The sequence below is a fragment of the Conger conger genome, chromosome 7 (genome assembly GCF_963514075.1).
Source record: "Conger conger chromosome 7, fConCon1.1, whole genome shotgun sequence".
Lineage (NCBI taxonomy): Eukaryota > Metazoa > Chordata > Actinopteri > Anguilliformes > Congridae > Conger > Conger conger.
Window position 1 is genome coordinate 28,752,078 of NC_083766.1, and position 26,908 is coordinate 28,778,985.

The window sequence follows — 26,908 nt, forward strand, 5'->3', positions numbered from 1 at the left end:
GTTGTGTGTCTGTAAGCCGGAGTCTTTCAGAATGGCCTTGTTTTGCAGCACTGCACCATGCCTGCAGGTGCAGTGAAGGGGAAAGGCAAAGATGAGGATACAGGAGTGCCTGACTGCAAGTCCTGAAGCTTGCTATTTTTGATGCTGCTACTATTGAGGTAATGGGCTTTTATTATTATTATTATTATTATTATTATTATTAATTTATTTATTTCATTTTTTGGAGGGGTGGGGGCAGTTTCAGATAATATTTTGTGCCGTTTATTCCATTTTTGTGAGATTGATTTGTACATGTACTGTCTCGGGTGTAGAGCGGACTAGGTGTAGTACACTGTACCTTTGGCCCTTGGTGATATCCTTTGTCTCCCTTAGCTGGAAGACTGCTTTGTGGAGAACATGCTTATGGCCCGAGACACCGCCCAGGATGAGGCTGAGAAACTGCATAGGAAGTGGCTGAAGCACCAGACGTTTATGGCAGAACTTGCTCAGAATAAGGAGTGGTTGAAGAAGATTGAGAAGGTGAGAGCAGCAGAGAAGTTGTCTCTGCCTTTATATTAAGAAAGGATCCAGAGGATCATTGACTTACGTTGTCCATCAGCTCAGACGTTGGGGCACAGTTTGCCATCGAGCCTTCCTATACGAACCGGCATGTCTCATTGCGCATTTTTATAGAGGGTATTCGTGTGATGCTTTGGCTTCCTTGATATTAAATTACAGTTTGTCTTTCCTCAGATGAGGAATGCAGCTTTATATGCAAAGCGTGAGCACACATTTCACATTGTAGGAGCTGCAGTTTTTGCAATGATTACAAATGAATAATTAATGATGATTAGGTTTATTATTGTCCTCTAATCTTTCCTGCTTTCTTTTGCCTGAATGCTTTCGCTTGATGGTAATTCTGAGCAGAAGAACCCTTTGCGGGTTCCAAAGTCATTATTCAGGGGCCCATTCAGACCCGAGAGGCACGTGCACAAGATGCTATTTTGGCCAGCTGGCTAGTTAAGCGATCTTTCTGCTGTAATATGACAGTCACAAGCAGCTGAAACATTTTGCTAGCTAATATTACAGTAGCTACATAACCCTCTCAATGTTAGGTATATCAAGTTGCTTAATTATCGCTAATACATTATTCATGTTATGGTTCCCTTTATTATTTAATATTTCACTCACATATAATTGCAATCACTGTTTCAGATAAGTATATTACTGAGCATAGCAAATTAGGTAAAAAGGAATATGCTAACATTGAATCCCTTATATCTCATTTCTTTTTTCAAATTGTGGCATGCTTTTTTTGTAGTAAGCGATCTTGTGCTTACATAGGCGTTTTTCTATGGCCCAAACCTGGGACTTGGCTGTGGCCTGCTGCAATGTTACAATGCAATGATAAAGTGGTACAGTATTGTGAATACTCATCACCTAAGAGGGAATTTGTTCTTGTAATATTTTACGTGATAATACATAGATTAAAGGGTTATAAGGTTTTCGTTTTTCCCTTTGTGGATTTACACCTCGTGGTACCCTACGCAGTATTTCCTGTGTTTTGTGAAATTGTCAGGTCTTTTCATTGCTTGCATTTACCTATTGTCAGGATAATTTTTTGTACAAATCTTTTGATTTCAGATCTATTTTAATTTAACATTCATCTTTAAAGGGGGTAGCAGTTAAATAAAATGATTGGCTCTAGTAGTGATGCATTACAAAGTCAGCAGAAGAAATTATATTTAGTCTGATAGCTAGATAAATATATAGCCTGTGAGTTAACAGGAAGACAGCTATTTGGAGTCTGTGGGCATTTGTGCTGAATGATAAGTTTTTTCCAAAAAAATCTAATAAAAATCAAACACACAAAACAACGATGGAAGCAATGTTGTAAAAAAAGAGTAATTGCTGAGGCTATCCAAAGCATTTGCCTTCTCTATAGTGCAAGGTTCATGTTATAATCATACCAGTTAACTCTAAAATTGTTGATGCCAATGCAGCCCATTCAACCTCCTATGTCCACATTGTGACACTGATGTGTGGCATTTGGCCCAGTAATTTACCTAAAGCTCACTATCTCTTGGGTGGATTTCATCCATTGTCAAGCATGAAGTTGCCCTGGACAACACTTCCAAGGAATGCAATATTGGAGAAAGGTTCAGACCTACCGATCAAATTCCCACCTGAGCCATGCAAAAGGAGATGCAGCAGTAGGTAGTCTTCTGTCGTACCATTTCCAGTGTCTGAGTTTCTCTCCTAGATGTGTGGACCTGGAAATGGTCATCTCAGAAAATACTGTTGTGCCGACTCAGCTCATAAAGTTGTTGAACAAGGTTTTGGAGTTTGTTCTTATTAGTCGCTGATTAATGTAACATATGTAATATAACCCCAAGGCACTTGAAAAGAAGCAGCTCTGATCAAGTATTTAAGATTATGTTCATTTGTCCAATTGCTTTTGATACCCTAACACTGTGTATAAAAGGACTGTAATTCCTACACCCTCCAACTGATATAGATGTAAGTAAGGATGTATACACTCACTGCGCACTTTATCAGGTAGACCTATACACCAGCTTGTTAATCCAAATACTTAATCAGCCAATCATGAGGCAGCAAGTACAAGCATAAAAGCATCCATACATGGTCAAGAGGTTCAGCTGTTTTTCAGACCAAATGTCTGAATGTGGAAGAAATGTGATCTAAGTGACTTTGACCATGGCATGATTGTTGGTGGTTTGAATATCTCAGAAACTACTGATCTCTCCAAAAATCTAGTGATGAGCAGTTCTGCGGGCATAAATGCGTTGTTAATGAGAGAGGTCAGAAGAGAAGGGCCAGACTGGTCGAAGTTGACAGGAAGGTGACAGTAAAGCAAATAACCACGCATCACAACAGTGGTAGGCAGAAGAGCATCTCTGAACACACAACGTGTCAAACCTCTAAGTGGATAGGCTACAGTATCAGAAGACCAATAAGTAAAAAAAATAAGTCTAATAAATACCTAATAAAGTGTTCACTGAGTATATATCCACCTCATATATATCCCCCAACCGGACGGTTTCTGAATCTTGCCGAGGGTAGCAGAAAGGTTAGAGCTGTGCCTGGTCAGGAATGATTGGAACCAGGCCAGGATGGTTCCCGATAGTAGAGGGAATGCTGCATGTGCTCCAGTGAGAATGAATGAGTGTATTAAACACAGCCACTCAGTGTAGCTGTAAGAGTGCAGCAGCAGCAGCAGCATTGCTAAGGCAGTTGAGCAGCCGAGCAGGCTGAGGGGTCCTCTCAGCGGCAGTGCGGCAGCTGGGCTCCAGCAGCAGGAAAGTGCCTGGTGTAAGTGGTCCAAGTGGTCTAAATACTCTGAGCTGTGGCAAGGAGAAGGCCAAGGCAATTCTTCTAGCTAAGATCTGACATTATGGAGAAATGTACGCCCCTGTTAGGAAAAGTATGCCCCCCCTTGAGGTCTGCACACAGCTGCAACTCCTGAGGGAAAGCAAGTATTCAACTACGAAACAGGAGCTACACCAACACTGAGGCCTAGGTCTCAAAGCTGCCTATAGAACCTTCTGGTGGAACAGAATAAATAATGGGGCCAGGATTATGCCAAAATATCCTGCATTAGCGACGCTACTGTTTTTCTGAACTTTTGGTTGGACATCCACAATGTCCAGTCAGTGAATTCAAGATTCAGTTGCACAATTTTATACTTGATTATCTTAAAATATAATGTTCAACTTTTGCCATTGTATTTATTTGTTTCATTACATTCTTATAGTTTTTAGATGTCTTTACATTTTTCCCTTTATTGTTAATTTAGTCTTTATTACTTATGTTTTTATATCTTAGTTTTTAAATACATTATACTTTAATTATTTATTTATTAATTCATTTATTTAGCTATTAAAATGTTTTTTTTTTTTTACAAATACTTTATTATGTTTTTTTGACAATTACATTTTCAAATGTATAATACGATTTATTAAGTGGCTTAGTTATGATCAGAACACCCACACTTGCACAGTACTTCCTTGAATATTTAGTGATTATTGCATGTATTTACCTTATCTCATCTACTGCTCATTATTGCACATATTGCACATATGAGGATTGATATTCTGGCTGAAGGTAGGTAGCTGGTAGATCTTTGTTCAAGGAGAAAGAAGTGTTCTGGACTTTCATGTCATTGAACATAATATCCATTCACCTGCTGACAAGATGAAATTTGACTGTGCCCCCATTTTTAAAAGAGCCAATGAAAGATAATGTGACAGGAAACGGAACAGGGGGCTGCTATTGTATTATAAATTGTTGGGGAGGTCAGGTACAGAATGTCATTTTTTTACGTAGCAGAGGGTGGTGGTTACAATTTGACTGGATGGGGCCATCTCGCAACTTATGGGGCACAAGGGCGGTCACCTGTTCCTATGACCAGCTCCGGCAGCTAGTTTACATTATTGCCATTCTCGTTCGGTAAATATTAACTTGATGGATTGAAATGAACCAATGAACCATCTGTTAGAAGCCGCGCATATTTGTATGAAATGGAAGATGTTATTCAAGTTTGATAGTCTATGATAAAAGCCTGTAATGGAATATTGTCACACAGAAACAAAGAAAAAACATTTACAAGCTGAATCATGCAGTTATTAAAGATAGAACGATACAGATTTAAAGGCTTTGGTGTCAGTTTTTGTTTACGGTGTTGTATTGATTAGGGGGTTGCATTGACTTCATATCTTTTTGTTTAATGTGCCTTTTTATGTGTAAGAAATGTTTATTGGAGCAAGATATGCACATAACTGAGAATTTAACCATGCAAAAACAGGATACTGAAAATGAACACAGGTTAATACTTGGATAGGACAGTTTAACATTTTTGGTGTGAGAACTTCAGCACATTGGCCTTCCAGGATTCATTCATTTGTTCAGGAAAAAAGTTTAACCTGTTCATAGATTGATTGAATTTGTCTTCCCCCGAATTCAAAAGAAAAAGGCATATTGACACAAATATCCAAATACTATCGTTCAGAAATCTTAGAACAGAAATATACATAAAGGTAACAAAAACAGAACAATCTCATGTTTTATGTATTTATTCAAACTTTTTCATTACTTCTTATACTAACACAGCCGGGGGGACAGAGGGAACGAGGACACACTATAAGTAAGCACTGACTGAAAAAAGAGGAAACAAAAAGAGAAGGGGTGTAAAAAAGTCAGAGCACCGCGGCGAGGTGACACTGAAGGTACTACACAGCTAAACCTGGCAGATATATCCATTAACAACCGTGCACATCCTGTCCATTGCAGCCATGCAGTTGACCTTTCTGAAGCCAAAACACCAAATAATAAAAAGATGGCCAAACTGATTTCAGCCCCAAGCCCTTCAGGACTAACTTCTTAGATAAACTGTGAGAGCACATCCACACACACTAACCAAGAGAGCACATCCACACACACTAACCAATAGAGCTCATCCACACACACTAACCAATAGAGCTCATCCACACACACTAACCAATAGAGCTCATCCACACACAACAACCAATAGAGCACATCCACACACACTAACCAATAGAGCTCATCCACACACACTAACCAATAGAGCACATCCACACACACTAACCAATAGAGCTCATCCACACACAACAACCAATAGAGCACATTTCGCCCGTCAGGCTCACATAGACACCAGGCATGAGAAGATCCTTTGGGCTGGATTTAAGTCGCCCTTTAGCACGTGCAAAACCCTTTAGCACATGCAAAATGAATAGATGGATTATTATTGGTTTTCCACCGCAAAAAGGTATTGCATGCAGCTCAATGGGTGGACTTGCAGGTGCCCAAATCGACCAGCGGAGGTCGCTGGTGTGCAATGAGATGATAAGGTTACTGGGCATTGGTGAAATTATATTCTGCGCAGTAATCCTGCTTCATGATTTACCGCCCTGGACATCGTTACAGACTGGACAAAACCTAAAGACTGATTAGTTTAAGGTCTTACCTTGTGTCTTACTTTTGGCTCTCATTGCTGTAGTGTTGTTGCAGGCCTGACTACCAACTCAGCAGCAATTACAGTGGGAACCCCCCCCCCCTCCCCAAATGTTTCACAACCTAGAATTCATGAAGGTGGGCTCCAGTGGAGAGCTGTCATGGGCATTGTCACGGAAATGCAGTGCCTATTGGCTGAACAAGTGCTACGGTTTGCCCCACAGGTGGACCTCACAGGGAAACTACATGTTTTCTCCCCCAACAATCGGTTCTCTGTAGTCACACGAGGTCAAAAACAAGTGGTAAGTGATGGAGATAAGGGAAGGCAGACCTCAAGGTTCACAGATGGCCACAGGAGATCCAGTTCTGAGGGTCTGTCCTATGAGAGAATCTAGGAGTAACCATTGATGACCAACTTTTTTCCTCTTTCTCTTGTAATGGCAACACCCCTCTGCTAGTCCAGTAAGGAGGTCAAAGTGGCAATATATGCAAGGGACTTCATGCTAGAGTTATAGCTTTACTGAATTGAAAATAACTTATGTGAATAATATGTCAGTCTAGACTGTTCACAGCATCCAGCGTGGTTATTATGTATTTCTATATTTTAGTCAACAATAAATTAAATTATTAATCATATTATCATCTACAATTTACTCAGTTTTGGTGGATTTAAGGGCCAACAGAATAGTGCAGCCAATATTTCACTCAGCCTCAAATTAACTTTTATGTGGGCTAGGCCTACTGCTTTTAATTCATTCCTAAAAATGATAAATTCTTATTTTAGATTTTTGTTGCAGGTTAATTTATGCATGAATGTAATTTTGCTGACAATCCACAAATATGACTTGGCAGTTCATAAACTACAAGTAGTTTCGGATATAAGTCAAGAGGTTGTTTGCAAATAACTGATCCTTGCAATAGTAACCTGGCAGCTGTTTGCAGCGGATTCTAAAGCATTAAATAGAAACTTGCCTGTTATTTTACAAGGTATCATTTTGGAACATAAATTAACATAAAAGCAGCCTTACCACCACTACACCACTTGACTCACTGTGATTATTAAACATCCCACGACACTTATCGCAAAGTGGGGGCTCCCTGGTGTCCTGGCTAAATTCCAAATTTGCCACTCTCAACCTGCCATCTAATCATCCTCCAGTTTAGCTGAAAATAATTCTCTCCCTCTCCACCTCAGCTGATGTGTGGTGAATGTTCTGCCACAAAATGGCTGCTGTACAAGGCCCAGCTGGGTGCTGTACATTGGTGGGGATTGAGGAGTGTTTATCCCTCATCACTGTAAAATTTATTGAGCCTGAGAAAATAAATATATAAATGCAAGCCATTATTATTATTAGCAATTGCTAAGAAACCATAGCAGACCAAGATCTTTTTGACCAAAACATCACTGCTTCTCAATATGGGAAAATCTTGAATGCGAGTGACCTTGGTTCAATGAATATAGGTGTGAACAGATTGCTGGTATACTATGGGAATTAGCTTTGACATGATGACTAAATGTAGTTTTATGGGAAAGGAAGATGGGTGCTCATCGCTGTGTACTGTTATCTCCTCCAGCTTCTCCTTCATGGCAGCAGCAGCAGCATCAAGGTCGATATGGTCCGGATAATTCCCCCAGGTCTACTGGCCACAGAACGAGGCATAGCTACAATACAGAACAGCCATCATGCTATGTCTGGGCTATGCTTTCTCTATCCCCAGCCAGATAATGCATTATGGCCATGTTGGAGAACTACCATAGGATTGCATGCTTGGCTTTTGCTGTTGATTCTGTGGTTTTGTATTTTGAGGATGGTATCCTTGCACTTAAAATGTCTGGCCATATCATAGGGCAAAACATACTACTGTTGGCCAGAAATGTAAATTTTTTCAGTTGTATTGTCTGTTTTCCGATCCGAGATGCTCTACTTGTTCTGATGTTTACTTTCACTCTAGTTGGATTCATTGTGATCAGAAAAAGACAAATGTACCACTATAATTTTGCCAAGGTAATTAACTACTGTATCTATGAGATCAATAACCAACCTTCCATCAACTGTACTGTAGTTATATAGCACCAATCTATCTGTCAGTGGCTTGCTGCACAGATCTAAGGGTTCAGCACTCGCTAATTTGGTTGAGATGCAGTCTCATGTAGCTTTAGCTAAAGAATGTGGAAAATATGTGAACACATATGGAATATTTGTGCCACATGTTTCACTCCCCTATTTAACCTATAAGCCACAAGATACACATTTACATACAAGTAACATGTGCTTGAATTGCTATTTTTATTTCCCCTTTTTTTTAAAGGAGAGGAAGACAGTCCACCCTCCTTAAAGATTCCTGCTTTATTCAGGCCGGTAGAAAGCAGAGTGGGTAACAGATGCAGAAGGGACCATAGCTGAGAATGTACCATAGTGGGGGGAATTGTGTAAGGTTCATGATTTGGGCCCTCAAACCGATCTTTCCGAATATAGGAGTAACCAGGAGTAACCAGCTTTTTTTCTCTTTCCTTGTAATGGCAATGAGTCAGGTATACCAATTCTTATATAACACCTCTCCGCTCATCCAGTCTGGAGGTCAAGGTGGCAATGTTCCCATCACTGGGGTTACCAAGTATCGCCTTGTACATGACTGAATTAATAGCTCCAGTCCTATTGCTGATATTATGGGTTTCAGTGTCATTCAGATGTACTGTATGAGTAATTTTTCTATACCTGTATACATGTTTTGCTAGCCCAATAACCACTATTTGTGAATCTGCTTAGTGGGATGCCTGTCAAAACCTGTATAAGACTACTGGATAAATACACGTACATCTATTGTTTTTACAGCAGCTCATTACTTGTAGAATGTCAGAATACCATTCCATGATCGACATGTGATCCCTATTTTCTGTCCACCCTTTTTCCTGTGATTTTAGGAAGGCGAGGAGTTGATTCTAGAGAAACCAGAATTGAGCTCTGTGGTTCAACAAAAGCTGAGAGAAATTCGGAAGTGCTGGGATGACCTGGAAAGCAACACGCAGGCCAAGGCCCAACAGCTCTTTGATAATAACAAGGGAGAACTGAGGCATAGCTACACAAACTTAAGCAGTCAGCTTTCCAGGCAGGATGGCCAGCTGTACCAGATGGACTACACTCAGGATCTGGCCACTGGCAATAAGCAACTCAGCAAGCTACAGGTTTCTGCATTCATTTCCTCTGAAATAATTTTATTTGATATAATTTGTAATGCTGTCATATTCCTTGGACAAAACACATGAAAACAGACATGCCAATACAAGGGCACAGACACAGTAGATATCCAAATATCCTTCTCCAATCTTAAGGAATTCACATATGAGAGACACAACAAATATATAAGAATGGACTTTACTTTCTTGAGACCTCTCAAGGAATCTTTCACTCGATTTTGGTATACTATGTATGTAAATGACATTGCTTATCTGTAAAGAATTGTAAACTTAATTTATGTGCTGATGACACTATTTTTTATGCAAGTGGCCACTCAGTAAACCAGGAAATCTTCAATGTGCCTTTACTGCAATTCAAGAATTAGACTTAAAAAGACTGACCAAGTCTAAATTTACAACTAGACATACTGTAAGACTCTAGATTGCTTGTTGAACCCTCAAATTATCTGTTTAAAATAGTACTTGTATTCCCTGGTGTAAAATCCAGCTATGACCATCTTGAAATACCAGCTACCAGCTGTTTCAAAACATAGCTTGAGCTGGTCAAACCATGTTGAGTATGGAGAACTGGTCAACCAGCTACAAGCTGTTTCAAAACCTAGCTTGAGCAGTTTTTTTTCAGCAGGGGTAAGTATAGTATGTACTTGATTGTCATTGAAAGGCTTAGTAGCAGCAGTTGATTTTCTGTCTTTGACAGATAAATGGATAGCTTTGATGGACAGTTAGTTACATACCATTACATCTTTGTAGATGTGTAATAACATGGGGAACTACTGACACAAGTGAAAAACTTTATTTATTATTATTATTTTTGGTTTATTATGTTGTTGTTTGTCTCTGTCTCAGCTTCATAATATATATCCTCTCTTTGTTTAGACATTCAAATCACCAATTGAGGGGTGGAATAAAGACATAAGGGACATACACACACAGGTAACCACCATCCCCCAGAGGGCACTAATCAGGGACAACACGAGTGAGAAGCAGACAGTGGTGGAGACGCGCATCGTACGTCTCATCGAACCCCTGAAGGAGAGGCGTCGAATCCTGCTGGCTACCAAGGAGGTGAACCAGCTCAGTCAAGACCTGGAAAATGAAATTGTGAGTCTCTCTCTTTCCCATTTCTGGTCAGTGATGACCATTGAAAAGAAACTGGAAGCTAATGTAGTGATTCCTGGCTGGGTGAGATATAATATCTCTAATTTGTTTTGGTGATAGGCCTAGCAGAGTCATTTTGATAAGACATGAGTACAGAGAACTGTAATGATCAAGCCGAGAAGGAATTAAAGCCTTATTATGACCTTCTCACTGTCAACCACTGAGAGAAAGGCCTAGTCCGAGATATATTTCATGTAGTTTCAGCAAGACTGGACTAACTTTTTGGTACTGTATGCTACTCAAATATCAGGTCTGGATTCAAAAATAACACCAAGGTTCCTGCAGGCAAGTTAAAATTTACAGAAAGAGAGACAAAATTAGATTCAGTTTGCTTAGTCATACACTGTCCAATAATTAAAATTCCAATTCTATCTATATTCAGCTGTAGAACATTTTGAGGCATCCAAAATGTTTTATCCTCAAGCCACTTTTGAAGGGAAGCCAACTTAGTAACAACAAAAAAATGTTTCAACATTTTTGAAACAGTCTAGTGCACTACCCAAAGATCACTACCCATTTATAAGTCTGTCAGTTGAAGTGGTCATTTATTTATTGCTGAGTCACATTTATATGAAAGTAGTTCCAAATGGAGACTAGGTCAATAGGAAGGTTAAAAGTTATTTTGTGTCATTGAAACTTGGAGGGGGGGAGAAGAAATGTTCCTTTGTTTCAATACTTAAAAATACTTAAAAATAATTTGGTACTGTCATGATTAAAATGGCTTGTGACAATGTTGGCTCTGTCCTCAGCACCAAGTCATGGCAAAGAGATGAAGGTGTAGCCATTTATGCTAAATAGGACAGTAGTTCTCCAGGAGCAGGGTTGGACATTAGAAAAGTGCCCTAAAACCATTTTGACCTATGAATAGTCTTTTTTTGCCTCATTCTGCTGAAGCATGGACTGGTGTCAGAACACAAGTATTTGGTTGAGGAATCACTCAATTGTGCCCCTTAAAATTGTGTCTGTTAGTAAATGCTACACTAGTAAACAATGCCACTCCATTGTAAAAAAAAGAGGAAACCAATTGTATGCTTTTTCAGCTGTGGATCCAGGAGCGACTGCCTCTGGCCATGTGCAAGGAGTATGGGAACAGTCTTCCAGCTGTGGAGCAGTTTTTACAAAAGAATCAGGTGAGTGTAAGGCTTCTTCACCTGGACACAAGAATTCACCTTTTCATCTGTGGTTAACAATGTCTCCTTAGTACCCAATCCCACTCAATTCCTGTATTGAGTTCACATTTTCAAATTAAACTTAAATCTTGTGCAGAAGAAAAATATTTTAAGAATGAATTCCTCAAGTCTTAGTTTTCTCTTGCAGAAAGCTATAGTACTGGGCTGTGTAATAAAGTGCATTGCTGTTGCCTCAACATTTTCCAACTTTATGTAATGCATCATTTAGAAGACTGCACACAGACAGAAGCTCTGATAATCACCTAGTATGTTCGTAACAATCAATATAATAATGCCAAAAGTTACTGGGAAAATTGATCAAACCAAAATACCAAATAGAATAAAATAATTTATCTTATGATGTAAAGACACATCCCATTTGCGAGTAAACAGGAATTTTACATTATATAACTCACTGTCCTCCCATCCATCCAGACCCTATATCCCCTTCTCACATTCCCTGTCACCTCAATCGGCTTTAGGTTTCTCGTTTGTATGAGATTCTTTATTCAACTTGATGATTCAGCATCTCTACATACAACAGGCGTCTCTTGAGGAAAAGCCTGTGCATTTCTTGGAAAGTGGGCAAGGGGTCTACATGACCTCAGTTTCTTTCCCCATTTTAAGTGACAAAAGCAATAATATATCTTGTTGAATAAATGCAATGCCTGTTTGCGTTTGATACCATAATTACATTGTTTATTGTGTCATTTTTTGCCGCTTTGATCAGAAATGTTAGCACTGTTATGGCCTATTGTATCAGGATGAACTGCCCATTTTCATGGAAATATGGCGGCTATGCTGACACCTAATAAATGTTGGAAACATTTCCAATGGGGGAAATTATATTGGGGAAAACATGTTCCCATGGTGAAGAAAAACTATAAACTACTTAATTTATCTAATTGCCTTTTAGAGAAACTTAACAAGTCTCTAGCTATCAAATTGGATATTACAGTGAAATTCTGCTGTTTTCAGGCTGCTACCCCAGCTAGATATTGAATGTCCATGTTGTGACCCGATTAAAGAAAAAAATTATAATGGAGAATATCTATTCAAAATGGAATTTAGTCTAGAACTAGGCTTTATCTGTGAAACTGTCCTAGATTGTCTTCATCCCAATCATCAAGGTTACTCTGCTTTATTTAAGCCAACTTAAAATAAAAAAATTAAAAGGAAATACTGCCATTTCTGGAAATGTTAAAAGGGTGGCTGTACATTTCCCCCCAAAAAATGTTAAAAATTAAAGCCAACATTTGTCCACGCTATGTGTTAATACCCAGCCTATTGTAATGGGCTGATGTGGATGTGTGGATGTCCAGAGTCTGCAGAGAGAGCTGCAGGACCACCAGGCTCGGGTGGAGGATGTCCTGAACCGGGCGGTGCTCATCGCTGCCATACAGAGCCCTGAGACAGACTTCCTGCGGGGTGACCAGGAGCAGCTCCGTCAGCTCTGGGATAGCCTGTGTCTGGAGACAGAGAGGCGGCAAATGATGCTGGACACCATTTATCATGCTCAGCAGTACTACAGCAATGTCACAGAGGTGAAATCCTGGATCTGCCAACAGGAGCAAAACCTCATGATTGAAGACAAAGGCACGGTACGAGATGGACTGGAGGGAGCATTGTCTTTTAAAGCAGCTGTGAGACAACAGTTACAGAAAAATATCAGTCAAGTTAGAGTCCCACAGAGCCTTTATTATTACACCTGATGTCTCCTGTTTCACCAGAGGTTACAACCAGGCATTGCGGGGAAAAAGAAAAGCAATTTTACAATTACAATGAAATAAGGAATATCCTTGTGAGACAAATGAATGGAGTTATCGGGTTTAGGGTTATTGATTTAGAATTCACTCGCAATTCAGTTGTTCCATTGGAAGTTGAATTTAAATGGAAAAAACTATTAAGGATACAGAGTTGAAATTTATATTTGAATAGAATTTAGTTTGACTTGTTGTTGTATGATTGTCATTCTCCTAGGATGAGCCTAGTACCCTGGAGTTACTAAAGAAACATCTGGCAATGGAACAGACCATTGAGGATTATGCAGAGACTATAGGCCTCCTCTCCCAGCAATGTCGACAGCTAGTGGAGCTGGACCATCCAGACAGGTACACATCAGTCTTCTTCCTTGATTTATGATTTTTGAACAATATCTACTAAAGTCTAAAGAAAAGCCACCTTTTCTGAATTCTTTTTTCAATTGAATGTGCTGTTCCTCATACCATGGCTGTTGTGCTGGTAGCTGCCTTTCGTACATTTCAGTCAGTTCATGTCAGTAGCCTGTTTTATGCCAATAATGTCTGTGGTCCTCTGGATACCTCTTCTTGTCATTAGTAGATTTCATGTGATATTTCATATCTTAAATAATATATGTCTCATGTCAGTTATGTGCCTCTGTGACAGTGAACAGATCAGCAAGCAGCAGTCACAGGTGGACCGCCTCTATATTTGCTTGAAGGATGTGGTAGAAGAACGGAAGTCTAGGCTAGAGCAGCAGTACTGGCTGTATCAACTGAACCGTGAGGTGGATGACCTGGAACAGTGGATTGCGGAGCGTGAAGTGGTGGCCAGCTCCCATGAGCTTGGACAAAACCTTGAACAAGTCACGGTCAGTCATTCTGGTGAACAAACATGGGCACATACTGTATACACATATGCAATTTTTCTTTCTTCTTTTTACAGATTTTATAAAAAAATGTTGAAAGATTTCACACAAAATGTATAACTTAGTTTAGTGTATGATTAATTCCAGGTTTTGATGCTGTTTACTTACAAACAGCGACTGTACATCGCTGCATTTGCATTTTTAAACCAAAAAGGGCCATCACACTGGTATCATATGCGCTGTGAAAATTTGTGTTCACTAACACCTGCTGTTTTGGTTGCTCTCAAAGATCATTCAGGATAAGTTCACAAAGTTCTCCTCAGACACGTGCACACTGGGCCAGGAACGTGTGACAGCTGTGAACAAGATGCTGGATGAGCTGATTGACTTTGGGCACGTGGACGGGGCCACCATCGCGGAGTGGAAAGACGGGCTGAACGAGGCCTGGGCTGACCTGCGTGAGATGATGGAGACGCGGAGGCAAATGCTCGCTGCATCCCACCAGCTGCACAAATTCTTTGCAGACTGTCAGGAGGTACAGAATCCCCATTCTTTACGCACACCACATCCATGATGAGCACAGGCTATTTGTCCTCTTTAATCGCTCGCCAGCTGGCCAGAGAGTATCCAATGCAATGTCACACCCCACGGATGGCCGGCTGTTTCAGTCATTGACAGCTGTGCTAAATAAATATGGGTCAATGAGTGAGAAATCAACCATATTTACGTTATTACTCATTTACTCCTGTCTACTAAGTGTTTTACTAAGTCTAACTCAGTCATAAGTCAGCTCACTATTACCACCTTTGTACCCTGTCATTTTTGCTGCATATTCTAGTTTCCTGTTGACCGTGTTAGTGTTGCACTACCATGCCTAGATCCTGACCGACTGGACAAGTTTTTTTCTCATAATGGTTGGATTAATAGTTTGAGTATTGCCGCATTATCAGTAATGAACTGACATTTAGCAATGATATTGGGTCTGTAGGTTTGGCCAAAAATTGAAGAGAAGAAGAGGTGGTTGCGGGAACTAAAGGCCTGCCAGACAGGAACTGCGAGCACCGGCACTTTCCACAGACTCATGCACACCTTTCAGCATGACATCCAACACCTTGTTATGCAGGTGAGTTTATCTTGCTCCCAGTGAATAAAAACAATTTTTATGCGACTAAGCTAGTGTGACAGTGCTAAATGGTTAATATTTATTTTTTTGGGTGATTAATATTTTCTTATCTCAGAGCATTGGGTTTTACAAGATAAAAAGGAGTGGTGTACAGCAATACTGTGGTATAAAATATTTGTCTACATAGATGGAGTTTTACTGAACTAAAAATGACTCGACAATAGAAGTAGTTAAACTACCGACAGCAAAGCTATCTATTATATAAAATTGTTTTTAAATGATTTATACTAACACTCACATGTATTACACCTCTGGGCCTTATTTATGTTTAATGCATCTAAGCTAGTTTTTTTTTAATGTTTTAAAATTGCATTGCAGGTGAGGCAGTTGCAGGAGAGTGCCACCCAGCTCAGGACTGTTTATGCTGGAGAGAAGGCTGAAGCCATCGCCAGGAAGGAGCAGGAAATCATGCTGTCTTGGAAAGACCTTCTGACTTCCTGTGATGAGTGTGGTGTGCAGCTCACCACAGCTGCAGACAAGCTCAATTTCTTTGGCATGGTGCAGGACTTGAGCTTGTGGATGGATCGCCTCATCTGTCAGATTGAAAAAGGAGGGAATCCTAGGTATACCTCAAAGCGTCCGCCCACCTTCTTTTCAAAACCAGAGTAGTTCTTACCCAGTGGAACTCTCAGGCCGAAGTAACCAGAGGAGTTAATTCTGATAATAGTGAAAGATAACTTCTAATGGTTATAAATCCAAGATGAATGTAAAATAGCCATATCATAACATGGAAGATTCAGTAAATATGCTTCCATAAAGTGGCTTCTGTTTAAAGTGTATAGTTAACATTTTAATGTATATTAACTTTGCATAATAATGACCCTCTTTCTGAGGTGTCCTGCAGGGGTGTAGCTGCTCTGTATTGTATTGTGTGGCCATTGTGTTGTAAAATAACTGTCTTTTCTGGTCTTTCAGGGACCTGTCCTCTGTGGAGGTGGTAATAAATTACCACCAAAGCCTAAAGAATGATATTGAAGCACGAAACAAGAGCTTTGTGCAGTGTCTGGAGTTGGGCAAGACGTTAATGACAGCCAGAAACCACGCAGCAGAGGAGGTGACTGATCTCATATTCCCACCACCTCTAATCATCCCACAGCCACTACTTTCTGCTTTGTGATTTATTTTTCAGGCATTATAACATTTTCATTTTCCGTAACAAGGAGTTAAGCAAAATTAACTTGCTTCAGGTTTTCTGAAAAAGTATTCTGTAACTCGAGATTGGAGCATGATTCCAACAAAAATCTTGAAAGTATTCAATAACTAGGCTAGCACCGATATTTTAGAGATCTAGTGATATTGTAAGTGCAAATAAGTGTAACATGGAGGTTGGAGATCAGCCAGATGGCAGTGTTCTGTTGACTGAAGGCTGTTTGGGAGTCTAGGAGGATCAGGACTGAGGAGAGGGAGCCCCCTTTGCAGAGTGATGGAAAGGGTGCAGTCTCTGTCGAGCCACCCAGTATGAGATCATTCTGTAAGAGGAAGTGTGACCATTTGTGAAATATAATGCTCTCGAGGGCTTAAGAGAGAAATGAGGGCAGAGAGACTGGGAGAAAAATCTGGATTACTTCAGAGGGGAGGGGCTAAGAAATGGAGTGGCTTTTATCTCTGGGACACACATACTGTATAAAGGATATGAAGGAGTTGACAAACAACAAGTGTTATAGCTAGGACAGAATAATTACAGGTACAATAGGTAATTTTGGACTTCTAGCGGTCAAGAGAGGAATTGCAACAACAAATACGCTCAAACCACGACACCCCTTCTCTATGAATGTGCTGAAGTTGAAACACCATTGGCTGTGGCAATTATAACCAATTTACAACCAATGAGCTTGAATTATTGTACAGCTATAGATGTTTTGGTACAGAGTGCCGGCCTGTCAACTGCATATTTTGAAACCCGAATTTAAGGACTATAAACACAGGTAGAGGGTGAGTCAACATGTCAGTGAGCCTTTTTCAATCATAGGAAGGGATTTACAATGGTCTTGTAACAATATTTTTACACAAAGATCTTAGCTATTGTACCTTTAAATAATGTCAGGTCATTTCAGTTGAGAGAGCTTTGTTAAAATATTAACTTAGCTAACACTTTGAAGATTAACATTAAAGCACCATGGGATAAGCCAACGATGTACCACCCTTCTGCTTCCAAACAGCCGCAGCTACTGTGTACAAGTGTGGGCGTGGTTGGTATTTGGATGGGAGAGCTCCCAGGAGGACTGAGTTATTGTTGTAAGTGCTTTTTGTGGGGCAGTAGGGGGTGATCTTCCCTTTGGTCAAATACCCCCCAATGCTGCAGTGATGTACCCCCCCCCCCCAATACCACACTGTGCTGTAGGAGATGCCATCCTGCAGCTATCTTAAGCCCAATTATTTAGTTGTGGAAGGAGTGTTGCATTTACAGGATTGGAGTAATTTGAAATGTAAATTCCAAATGCCAGATGGTGTCGGTGCTGGCCTTTCTGGTGTTAATTGGAAAGAATCCTTCGCTCCCCCTCCACCTCAGCTGATGTGTGGTGAGGGTTCTGGCATAAATTGGCAGCCTTACAATAAAGGTGTTGTCTGCTGTAATTATTGCCTGAAAATCTGTGCAACATGACTCTAAACATTACTGTAAAGACTTTGTGGTACATTGTACAAATTTTGTTGCATTTTTGGCTTCATTTTTTAGGTTAGGGAGAAATTGGATCTGCTCATGGCAAGGCAGAAGGAGCTTTCTGAAAAGTGGGACAGGAAATGGGTGGAACTACAGAAGAGTAAGTATATCTTGCTGCACATGTTGGATCTATGTGCAAATGACCCCGTTGTATATACATGGCGTCTTGAATGTGAAACTAAAATTCTATGATATTGATAATGATAAAATATTTTGAACAACCCTGGACTTTGATTTCTATAAACTTGATTTTCTTAACCACATAACAGGGTTCCTTGCTATATATGCAATAAAAAAAAGCAAACATATGGTGTATTATACAGCGTCCCACTATCATAATTTATTTAATCATCAGTGCTTATTCCCAGATGACAGCCCCCAATATCAAACTGTGTCTGGTCTGGATCTTGTCCAATGCCATCATAACACCCAGGCCAGGTCTATAACACAGGCTTAGTCTCACCTCCAAACACCAGCAGACCCACAGCCAGTTCTGGCTCAGATCCAGTAATGTATTTTAGTGTTATTGCTTTTAAACATAGTCTCTGCCAGTATAAAACAGTTCACTCACTCCTGTGTGAGTAGTTAATGCCTAAATACTATAAAATCTGAGACACATTTGGGTTCTGGTTGTTCCCTGCAGTGCAGGAGGTGCAGCAGTTTTCCCAGGAGGAGGCCTGGCTGGCCGATCAGGAGCCCTTCCTCAACAGGAAGGAGCTGGACAGCACTGTGGATGAGACAGACCAGCTGATCCGCCACCATCAGGCCTTCCGCAGGGCCGCGGCCACTTGGGAGGAGCACTTCAGCCTGCTGCGTCGACTCAGCACTGTAATTATCCCGTTGCTTTTGTCTCTTGTGCTTTTTCCTCTGATCTCAGGGAACCCTGCTGGAAAAAAAAAACTCAAGCCAGGTTTTCAAACAGCTGGTAGTGGATTGACCCGTTCAGACTAGCTCCCAGCTTGACATGGTTTAGCTGGTTGACCGGTTCAGACCAGCTCCCAGCTTGACATGTTTTGACCAGCTACCAGCTCAGACAATCTACCAGTACTAGCTGGTTGACCAGCTCATACTCAGCTAGAACAGCTTTATGAGCAGCTTAGCCATGCTGGTTGACCAGCTCATACACAGTTAGGCAGATTATGACCAGCTTGGCCAGCTAAATTTTCAAGCGGGCATAGCTGGATTTTACATGAGGGAACATTATTGATGTGGCTGTGTTTATGGGTAACCTTTTGCACCCGTAGTTCAAATTCCCACTGCATACCACTTTCAGAACCATGGACAGCAGGAAGATGTAATGCACCTCAATTTCTGTGCTGGACAAGCAAACAATGACAGGGTGGTTTTCTAATATTACAGTACGGATTTTGAACGCATTATAAACACACTTAAGGCCAGTTTATAGTTAGGTTATGTATGATTGTTGCCACCAGAGATTATTACATTTGATTTTCGGTCCAAGCGACTATTAGTTTATACAACAGCGATGAACGATCTGATGTCATCGTTATCAGCATTGTGCCCATCGCCTGAGTCATAAATTGTACTGGACTTTGACCCCATCGCTGGCTTATTTGTCATGGCAACCTTATTAAAGAAAGTGCTCACCTGTAATTATTTTCAGGGGAGTGTGATCAGCTAGCTTCCATGTCTTGATGATGATTAATGATGATTCCACTTTGGCGATGCGTTCTTATAGTTTATCTGTTTATACTTTTTATGAAAGTTGGTAACAATGTAGCGATATCCATCGGCTGATCATACATCCCCTGACTCTTAATTGGCCTTTATGCTTGGACACACTTTCTGTGACTGTGTCTTACACACTAATGGAAACGCTGTTGCTAAATCAAATCATTAAACCAAATGTATTTGTATAGCGCATTTTTACAAATATTTGTCACGATATGCTTTACAGTGGACACTGGACAAGAGAAGAAGAGTGGTGACCTCTTTCTTATGTGCTGTCCATACAGTTATTGCCATGGATTTAATAATCCGTTTCTTCTCTATTTAGGATGAAACAGTGAAAGCAAAGCAGAGCAAGATTCCACCCACACTACTACTTGGCAGGAAGGTGTTTCTGCACCCACAAGCCAGCTGTCCTTCTCGAGGAACTACCTTGTCCTCATTGCAACAGACCATCTATGAACAAATAGAACATAAGCCTAAGTATATGCCCCAGAAGCTGCCCACCACCTCAGTAGTCCAAAGACTTGGCTCAACGGTGGCTAACTACACGCCAGTCATGAATTGGTCTAGCTATAAAAGATTGGACATACCTGTACCTGTACCTGTACCTGTACCTGTACCTGTACCTGTACCTGTACCTGTACAAGCTTGTGGTGGTGAGAAATGTCTGGAGGCCCCAATGGAGCAGAACTATACACCTGATCTGCCATCTGAGGTTAGTATTACTCACAAGCCAGTGGAGCCACCCCAAGAGGCACTCCAAGAGGCACTCCAAGACATTTGCCCAACGGAGACTGAGAGTAAAATCGAGCCATCCATCATAGTCAACGTGTTGGTGCAAGCTCCTGGGAAGGACTTGTTTAGAGGTGAGCTATCGCGGGACACCCGGGGGAGTCGCTCTGACCCGCAGATGGACCGCTACCGGAGGGATAGGGAGCGCAAGCTTGGGAGGCAGACCTCAAGTGAACAGGAGCTCAAAGCCCGTTGGGAGGAACTTCCTTTGGAGGTGCGGGAGCGTCGTCACAGGAGGCGGTTGGAGCGGCAGACCTCCAGTGAGCAGGAACAGACGGTGGGAAGCAGCAAGAAGTCAAGCGAGCAAGATAGCACAAAGGAGCTCTCTGATAAGCCCCCTGATAAGCCTCCTCCAGTGTAAGTGGAGAGTTAACCAGAACACTAAAGCTTGCATGCCTGTTTTTATAATGCACTTATTTCACCCTCTTTTTAAATATCTTATCTGCTTGTATCTAAGCTTCTAAATTGTGTCAATCAAATTAAGCTTTGTTAGCGTCCATCAGTGCCATACTGTAAAAGTCAAACTGGATTGTTAAAATGGCATGACTCTTCTAGTGAGAAGAGATCGACCATGGCAGAAATTGTGGAGCAGGTACAGGAGAGAGAAGCAGCTCAGGTGAGTCATAGAGAGCACTGATCTGCTTAGATTGGTACCCTCACAATAGGCAGTGATGGGGAATATATTAGATTTATTCTGGTATGGCCTGACCCAGAATAGTGCCTGTGGGTGTATTAACCAGGTTTAAGGTAAGGAATTCTAATAGTATGAAGTAAGCCAGTGTGAGGTTTTCCAGGCCACCCCTGTTGACACACACATATACGCACCCATTCCCAAACCCACACACACACACACACATTCACATATATGCACCCATTTCCATACACACACACATGCACACACACACACACACACACACACACACACACACACACACACATTTACACCTATAATTACTGTTTTTGTACCTGGAGCATGCTGGGATGTAAAAAATATACTTGCATGAAAGCAGCTGCCTTCAATATGCTTTTCTGTCCCTTGTGTACCCAATGTAGCCATCTTTTTGGCCACTACCATTATATCCACAGAAACGTGCACTGTGTGATACCTTGCCATTAAGACAAAACCTGCATAAACACTACTGTATGCATTTAAACCAGTTTGGTGAAACTAATATTAGATTTGTACTTTTTTCAAAATCACAAAGGCTCGAGGGGAAGCACCTCGCCAAACCGGTACTATACTCGACCGAGTGACCAGGCCAGACCGTCCACGAGCAAGAGACCGGCCAAAACCCCGAAGGAGACCCCGGCCCAAAGAACCAGTGGAGACCCGCCGGTCCCGTTCAGCGCCAGCCCAGAGCACCCCAAACGTTCAACAGCCAGCCACCCCAACCAGCCCACAGCCACCCTCACACACAGCCAAGCGTGAAGGCTTCCTCTTTCGAAAACATGACATAGAAAGCCAGAACCCCAACAGGTGAGGCTCCGCAATACCATTTGCACAAATATATTTTAAATGTATGTTTGTACAATATTTTAATTCAAATTAAAAGGAAACTTGGGTTGCCTTCTGAGACTGCACCATTTGGATATAGCTGCTATCTTTTCCTTACGGCTATGCATTAATTGTACATTAGGTATACAGTACTGCAGCTTGGAATGTCATGACTATATTCTGTTCACAATACAGATCCCTGGTCCAATAATGCTAATAATACATACTTGCTAATATTTGCTAATCATGTGTCATTTATAGATTATTTCTCAATTGAATGTACTATTATTATTTGCTTCATCTTTTTCTTTAAATATTTCAATACTTTAGGCTTACACTTACATAGAAACTGATACAACTTTGTATGTGTAAATGGCGAATTACAAGGTCATGGCCAATTACAAAAAATATATGCATGCTCAATTTAATCCGATGTCCTTTGATATCTTTGGTCCTTCAAAGTCAAAGACATGAATATGTACATTGTGAGTTTTCTCGCCTACTAGCAGGTCTCTGGGTGAATCAGTCCAGTCCATTCAACCAAGAAAAACTGTTGCAGCTGCATATATTTGATTGATGAAGTGAAAGACATGAATATTTACAGTGTGCGATTTCTCGCCTACTAGCAGGTCCTGGGTGAACCTATACTGCGTGTTATCTAATGGAGAGATTGGCTTCTACAAGGACGCCAAGAACACCACCACACCTTACAACAGTGAACCCCTGCTCAACTTAAGCAGCTGCACCTGCGATGTCACCAATGGCTACAAGAAGAAAAAAAATGTCTTTGGCCTCAAGTAAGTTTTACACACTTAGTATTACTATTACTATTATGCTCAGTCCAAAGACATGCGGTTTAGGCTGATTGGAGAGTCTAAATTGCCTGTGGGTATGAGTTTGTGAGTGAATGGTGTGTGTGCCCTGCGATGGACTGGCGACCTGTCCAGGGTGTATTCCTGCCTTTCGCCCAATGTATGCTGGGATAGGCTCCAGTCCCCCTGCGACCCTGTTCAGGATAAGCAGGTTAAGATAATGGATGGATGGATATTATGCTCAAATTACATGTTCCTAACCACCCCATAGCTGTATGTCAGAAATATTGCACGTACAACGTCTTAAAGGGACGATGCATGCAAACAATATGTTCTGTATTAACACACACAGTCATTACGACTAAAATGATGTCTGACATGTAACTACTGAACAGCAAATTAAAATAATAATACTAAGGGACTGAGACAGAGTAATCAGACATGAATAAACCCATAGGTTCTGACCTTTTTTATCATGTTTATCTCCTTGCAATTAGTATATTCTTGTATTGTTTGTATACATTAACAATACTTTGGTCCAAGAGCAAACCCCCACACACAAAATGTTGATACATTTCTGAAAAGATGATGCATCTGCGTCTTTTTTCTTTTCTTTTCCTTCAGAACGGATGCAGGGAACGAGTTTTATTTCCATGCAAGGGATGAGGTGAGAAAAGTCTCATTGCTCTTTACACTGTATTCCCCCATCATATTAACTAACATTTACCTGTGAGTAATATGAATAATATGGTAAATGGTAAAGATGCTTTAAATGATGCCTGTGGTTAATTTTCTTTTATAGTATGTTACATGGATACATGGAAGGTTTCAAAAATATCTGTGCCTCTCTCACAAACTTACAGGAGGACTTAAAGGGCTGGATCACAAGCATCACAACAAGCATAGCAGAGCATGGGGAGATTGCCAAATGGGGGATGCCCCAGACTACTACCTCTTCTACAGAAGACGGCACAAGGAAGGATGGTGGTAAATCTGACATGGCAACCCTGGGTAACGACTTAGAAGAAAGGGAGAAAACCCAGACAGGAGAGATGCTGGAGAAATCAGATGGAGGCTCCAGTATGTCAGAGAAGAACAAATGAAAACTTGAATCACATGCAAAGAGGCAAACTTTTAGCAAACTTGAAGTGAACCCACTCCTTATGGAACAAAGGACAGAAACAAAGAAAAACATGAATCATCAATTGGATATACACTGTATGTGAACACATTTGCATCTCTCTGCTCTCTTATTTCCAATTCTTAAGAGATCCAATACCGGTGAGCCAGAGGGCTGAAGGACTCAGGAGGGCTTTTAATCACTCAATTGAATGACACGGCAAAATATTTTTAAGCTTTTTAGCTCCCTGGATGAATTTTCTTCATTCTCTCCTTTGCTTCATGTCTTTCTTCATTTCTTGTTGTATCTTTATTTTCTTCTCTTACTTCAATCAAAGCCCTTGTGTTACTTATATATATTTCTACATAAGGGCTGACTCACTCTAATATCTTTGAATTCTAAGGACTTCACTTAGAGACAACTTCCGTGGCTGGAGTTTGGATCTGGGAGGAAATCTAACAATGAGACATCTGAATCACTTCATTCCGGAAACTTCTAAATAATGGGCACAAAGAATAAAGTGGTACTAATACTAAGCTAAGTTGTCAGGTAACTCCCCAAGGTGCAGTATACTAATGAGAATGGATGAACATGCAGCAGGCATGGTGTATGTTTCCTGTGCTTTAATGCATCCCATCTACGATATTAGTCATTGTATGTTCATGAAATGATTCCGAGGGCAAACATTTTCAAGAGAAAATGGTAAAGTTAAAGGTTATTCTAAATATTCCATATATGGCAGAAATTATCTGGCATATGCTTTACTGTATGTCCATATTAGCATGGAACATATTATGTGTGTTATGTGCATCCAAAATAATTCTAACTGTTCCACATTAGAACCAGATAATAAAGAAAGGGTCAAGTCTATTTTGTGAGCTACTCAAAAATTACCCAGTGCTCCCAGTCAAATTATTGTGCAAGGTTATAGCCTTAACATGTACCAAATGGATGAAAGAACATAAGTACATTTTCAAAACGATTACTAAAAAGACTATATACATATTATAGTTATGTAACAGTACACAGTAACGAATGTATATATATATATATATATATATAAATATATATATAGACTCAGTGAGCATTTTATTAGGCATTTATTAGACTTTTTTTTTTTTTTAACTTATTCTGCTGTTGTAGCCTAGCCACTTAAAGGTTTGACGCGTTGTGTGTTCAGAGATGCCCTTCTGCATACCACTGTTGTAATGCATGCTTATTTGCATTACTGTCACCTTCCTGTCAGCTTTGACCAGTCTGGCCCATCTCCTCTGACCTCTCTGCAAACTAGAGACTTGTGCGTGAAAATCCCGGCAGTTTCTGCACCTCCCTGTCTGGCACCAACAATCATTCCACAGGCAAAGTCCCTTAGATCACATTTATTCCCCATTCTGACATTTGGTCTGAAAAAAAGCTGAATCTCTTGACCACTTCTGCATGCTGTTATGCATTTAGTTGCCACATGATTGGCTGATTACATATTTTCATTAACAAGCTTGTGTACAGGTCTACCAAATAATGTGACCACTGAGTGTATATATATGTATATATATATATATATATATATATATATATATATATATATATATATATAGATATATATATATACACACATACATACACACACATATATATATATATATATACACATACATACACATATATATATATATATATATTATCATTATGTAACAATTTGTTAACATATAGATTTATAGCTCAGGCAAAGATTTCCAAAGTGTGCTGTTAATACTGATAATATGATGATTAGCAAAATTGCAGGAAATACAGGCCACATGAAACAAAATGTTCTAGCTCAACAGTTACCATGGAATAACCTACGTAAGTATTATATAACATTACTGATATCTGTCACTTGCTTTACTTTGAACTCCATTGCACACCAGGAGGAATTATACAATATCAGTGTATGTTAGACACAACAAGTTGCAGGACACCCACAAAAAATATATACGTGTGAACTTTAAGAACTTGAAGGTTGCAAATACTTTTGACAGTCATGTCATACCACATTGCAAATGAACAAAATATATATAACTTAGCGTGGTAGTAACAAACTATGAGCCTTTCACTGAAAATATAAAGCCCAATAACTTCTGCATTACTTATAAGTGATAACAGTTTGCTGTACATATGGCTACTGTAATTCATTCTGTATAGGATAATACGTATTGAAAGTCCAAGACTAATATCTGATAATAATGCAATTTTGGTACTCATGCACATTATGCAGTACAATCCATATCTGTAGATTAGATTTCCTTTGGAAGATGAGAGCCACAAAGTTAGAAAGAGGAGAGAGCATCGAAACGTGATGAAGAGAAACCAATTTTTCATGTGTGCACGTTGGGTTCAGGTTATTTCTTGACTCAGTATTTGCTTTTCAGTTCTACATGCAATTCAGAACATAGTGATATATACAGTAGAGTAGAACCTCAGAGAAGCCTTATACACTCCTTTATTGTCACTGATGCAAAACTGCGAGCATTGAACACAACTGAGTCGCACTTTCCATGGAAAAGATACAAAAATGTAGATGTACAGTATTGAAAGAAAAAATATGAATGTTCGAATGAGATCCTGTTTGCTGCTGGTTTAAGTACAGGTTATTAACTTAAACAAAGGATCATAGCTACAAAATTAAAAGTAGACTTCAGAACTTCAGAAATATGGCTACCATACTGGAGGAATATGATTCCAATAAATAAAAAATTCTGATTCTTAAAACTTGTGTATGTTCACTTCGCATTCAGACACCACCATTCCAGAGTTTCATGACTTCCCATTATGATGAGTTTTCTATATCAAAACTGTTTCTGTTCAGAGGCAATATGATTATCTTGATTCTATTATGTATATTGATATTGTTCCTGTCAAAATATCAATATCTAAATCAATATTTAGAATTTTTAAATATTCATAGCCCAAGCATAAATATGTTGGAAAAAAATCATAAAGTATCGCAGGTTCATGTAGTAATTGTGCACATTTGTGTTCATGTTTGCGCGTGTGTGTGCGTGCGTGCGTGCGTGC

General features: G+C 40.1%; 1 protein-coding gene across 2 annotated transcripts; it reads left to right on the forward strand.

Moving 5' to 3' along the window:
• Window positions 1-25,434, forward strand: sptbn4a (spectrin, beta, non-erythrocytic 4a). 2 transcript variants are annotated; one of them, XM_061247518.1, is made up of 20 exons: window positions 1-158; window positions 373-519; window positions 8,894-9,154; window positions 10,043-10,267; window positions 11,365-11,454; window positions 12,816-13,094; window positions 13,474-13,604; window positions 13,900-14,104; window positions 14,391-14,636; window positions 15,090-15,224; window positions 15,603-15,847; window positions 16,200-16,338; window positions 17,959-18,043; window positions 18,587-18,771; window positions 19,961-20,784; window positions 20,983-21,043; window positions 21,633-21,904; window positions 22,549-22,719; window positions 23,359-23,401; window positions 23,598-25,434. In XM_061247518.1, exons 2-20 carry the CDS (start codon window positions 397-399, stop codon window positions 23,835-23,837), a joined length of 3,960 nt encoding a protein of 1,319 aa, XP_061103502.1. In that variant the 5' UTR covers window positions 1-158; window positions 373-396; the 3' UTR covers window positions 23,838-25,434. The 2 variants fall into 2 exon arrangements, with proteins under 2 accessions (XP_061103502.1, XP_061103503.1); XM_061247519.1 differs by lacking the exons at window positions 20,983-21,043; window positions 22,549-22,719; window positions 23,359-23,401; window positions 23,598-25,434 and having other exon boundaries at window positions 21,633-21,818.
• Window positions 25,435-26,908: the final 1,474 nt, after the last annotated feature.

Bases quoted from the DNA above. Each gene is read 5' to 3' on its own strand.
- sptbn4a (XM_061247518.1), top strand. From the start codon at position 397: ATGCTTATGGCCCGAGACACCGCCCAGGATGAGGCTGAGAAACTGCAT. The intron at 13,095-13,473 runs GTACGAGATGGA...TCATTCTCCTAG, and splicing joins TGATTGAAGACAAAGGCACG to GATGAGCCTAGTACCCTGGA. The intron at 14,105-14,390 runs GTCAGTCATTCT...TTGCTCTCAAAG, and splicing joins AAAACCTTGAACAAGTCACG to ATCATTCAGGATAAGTTCAC.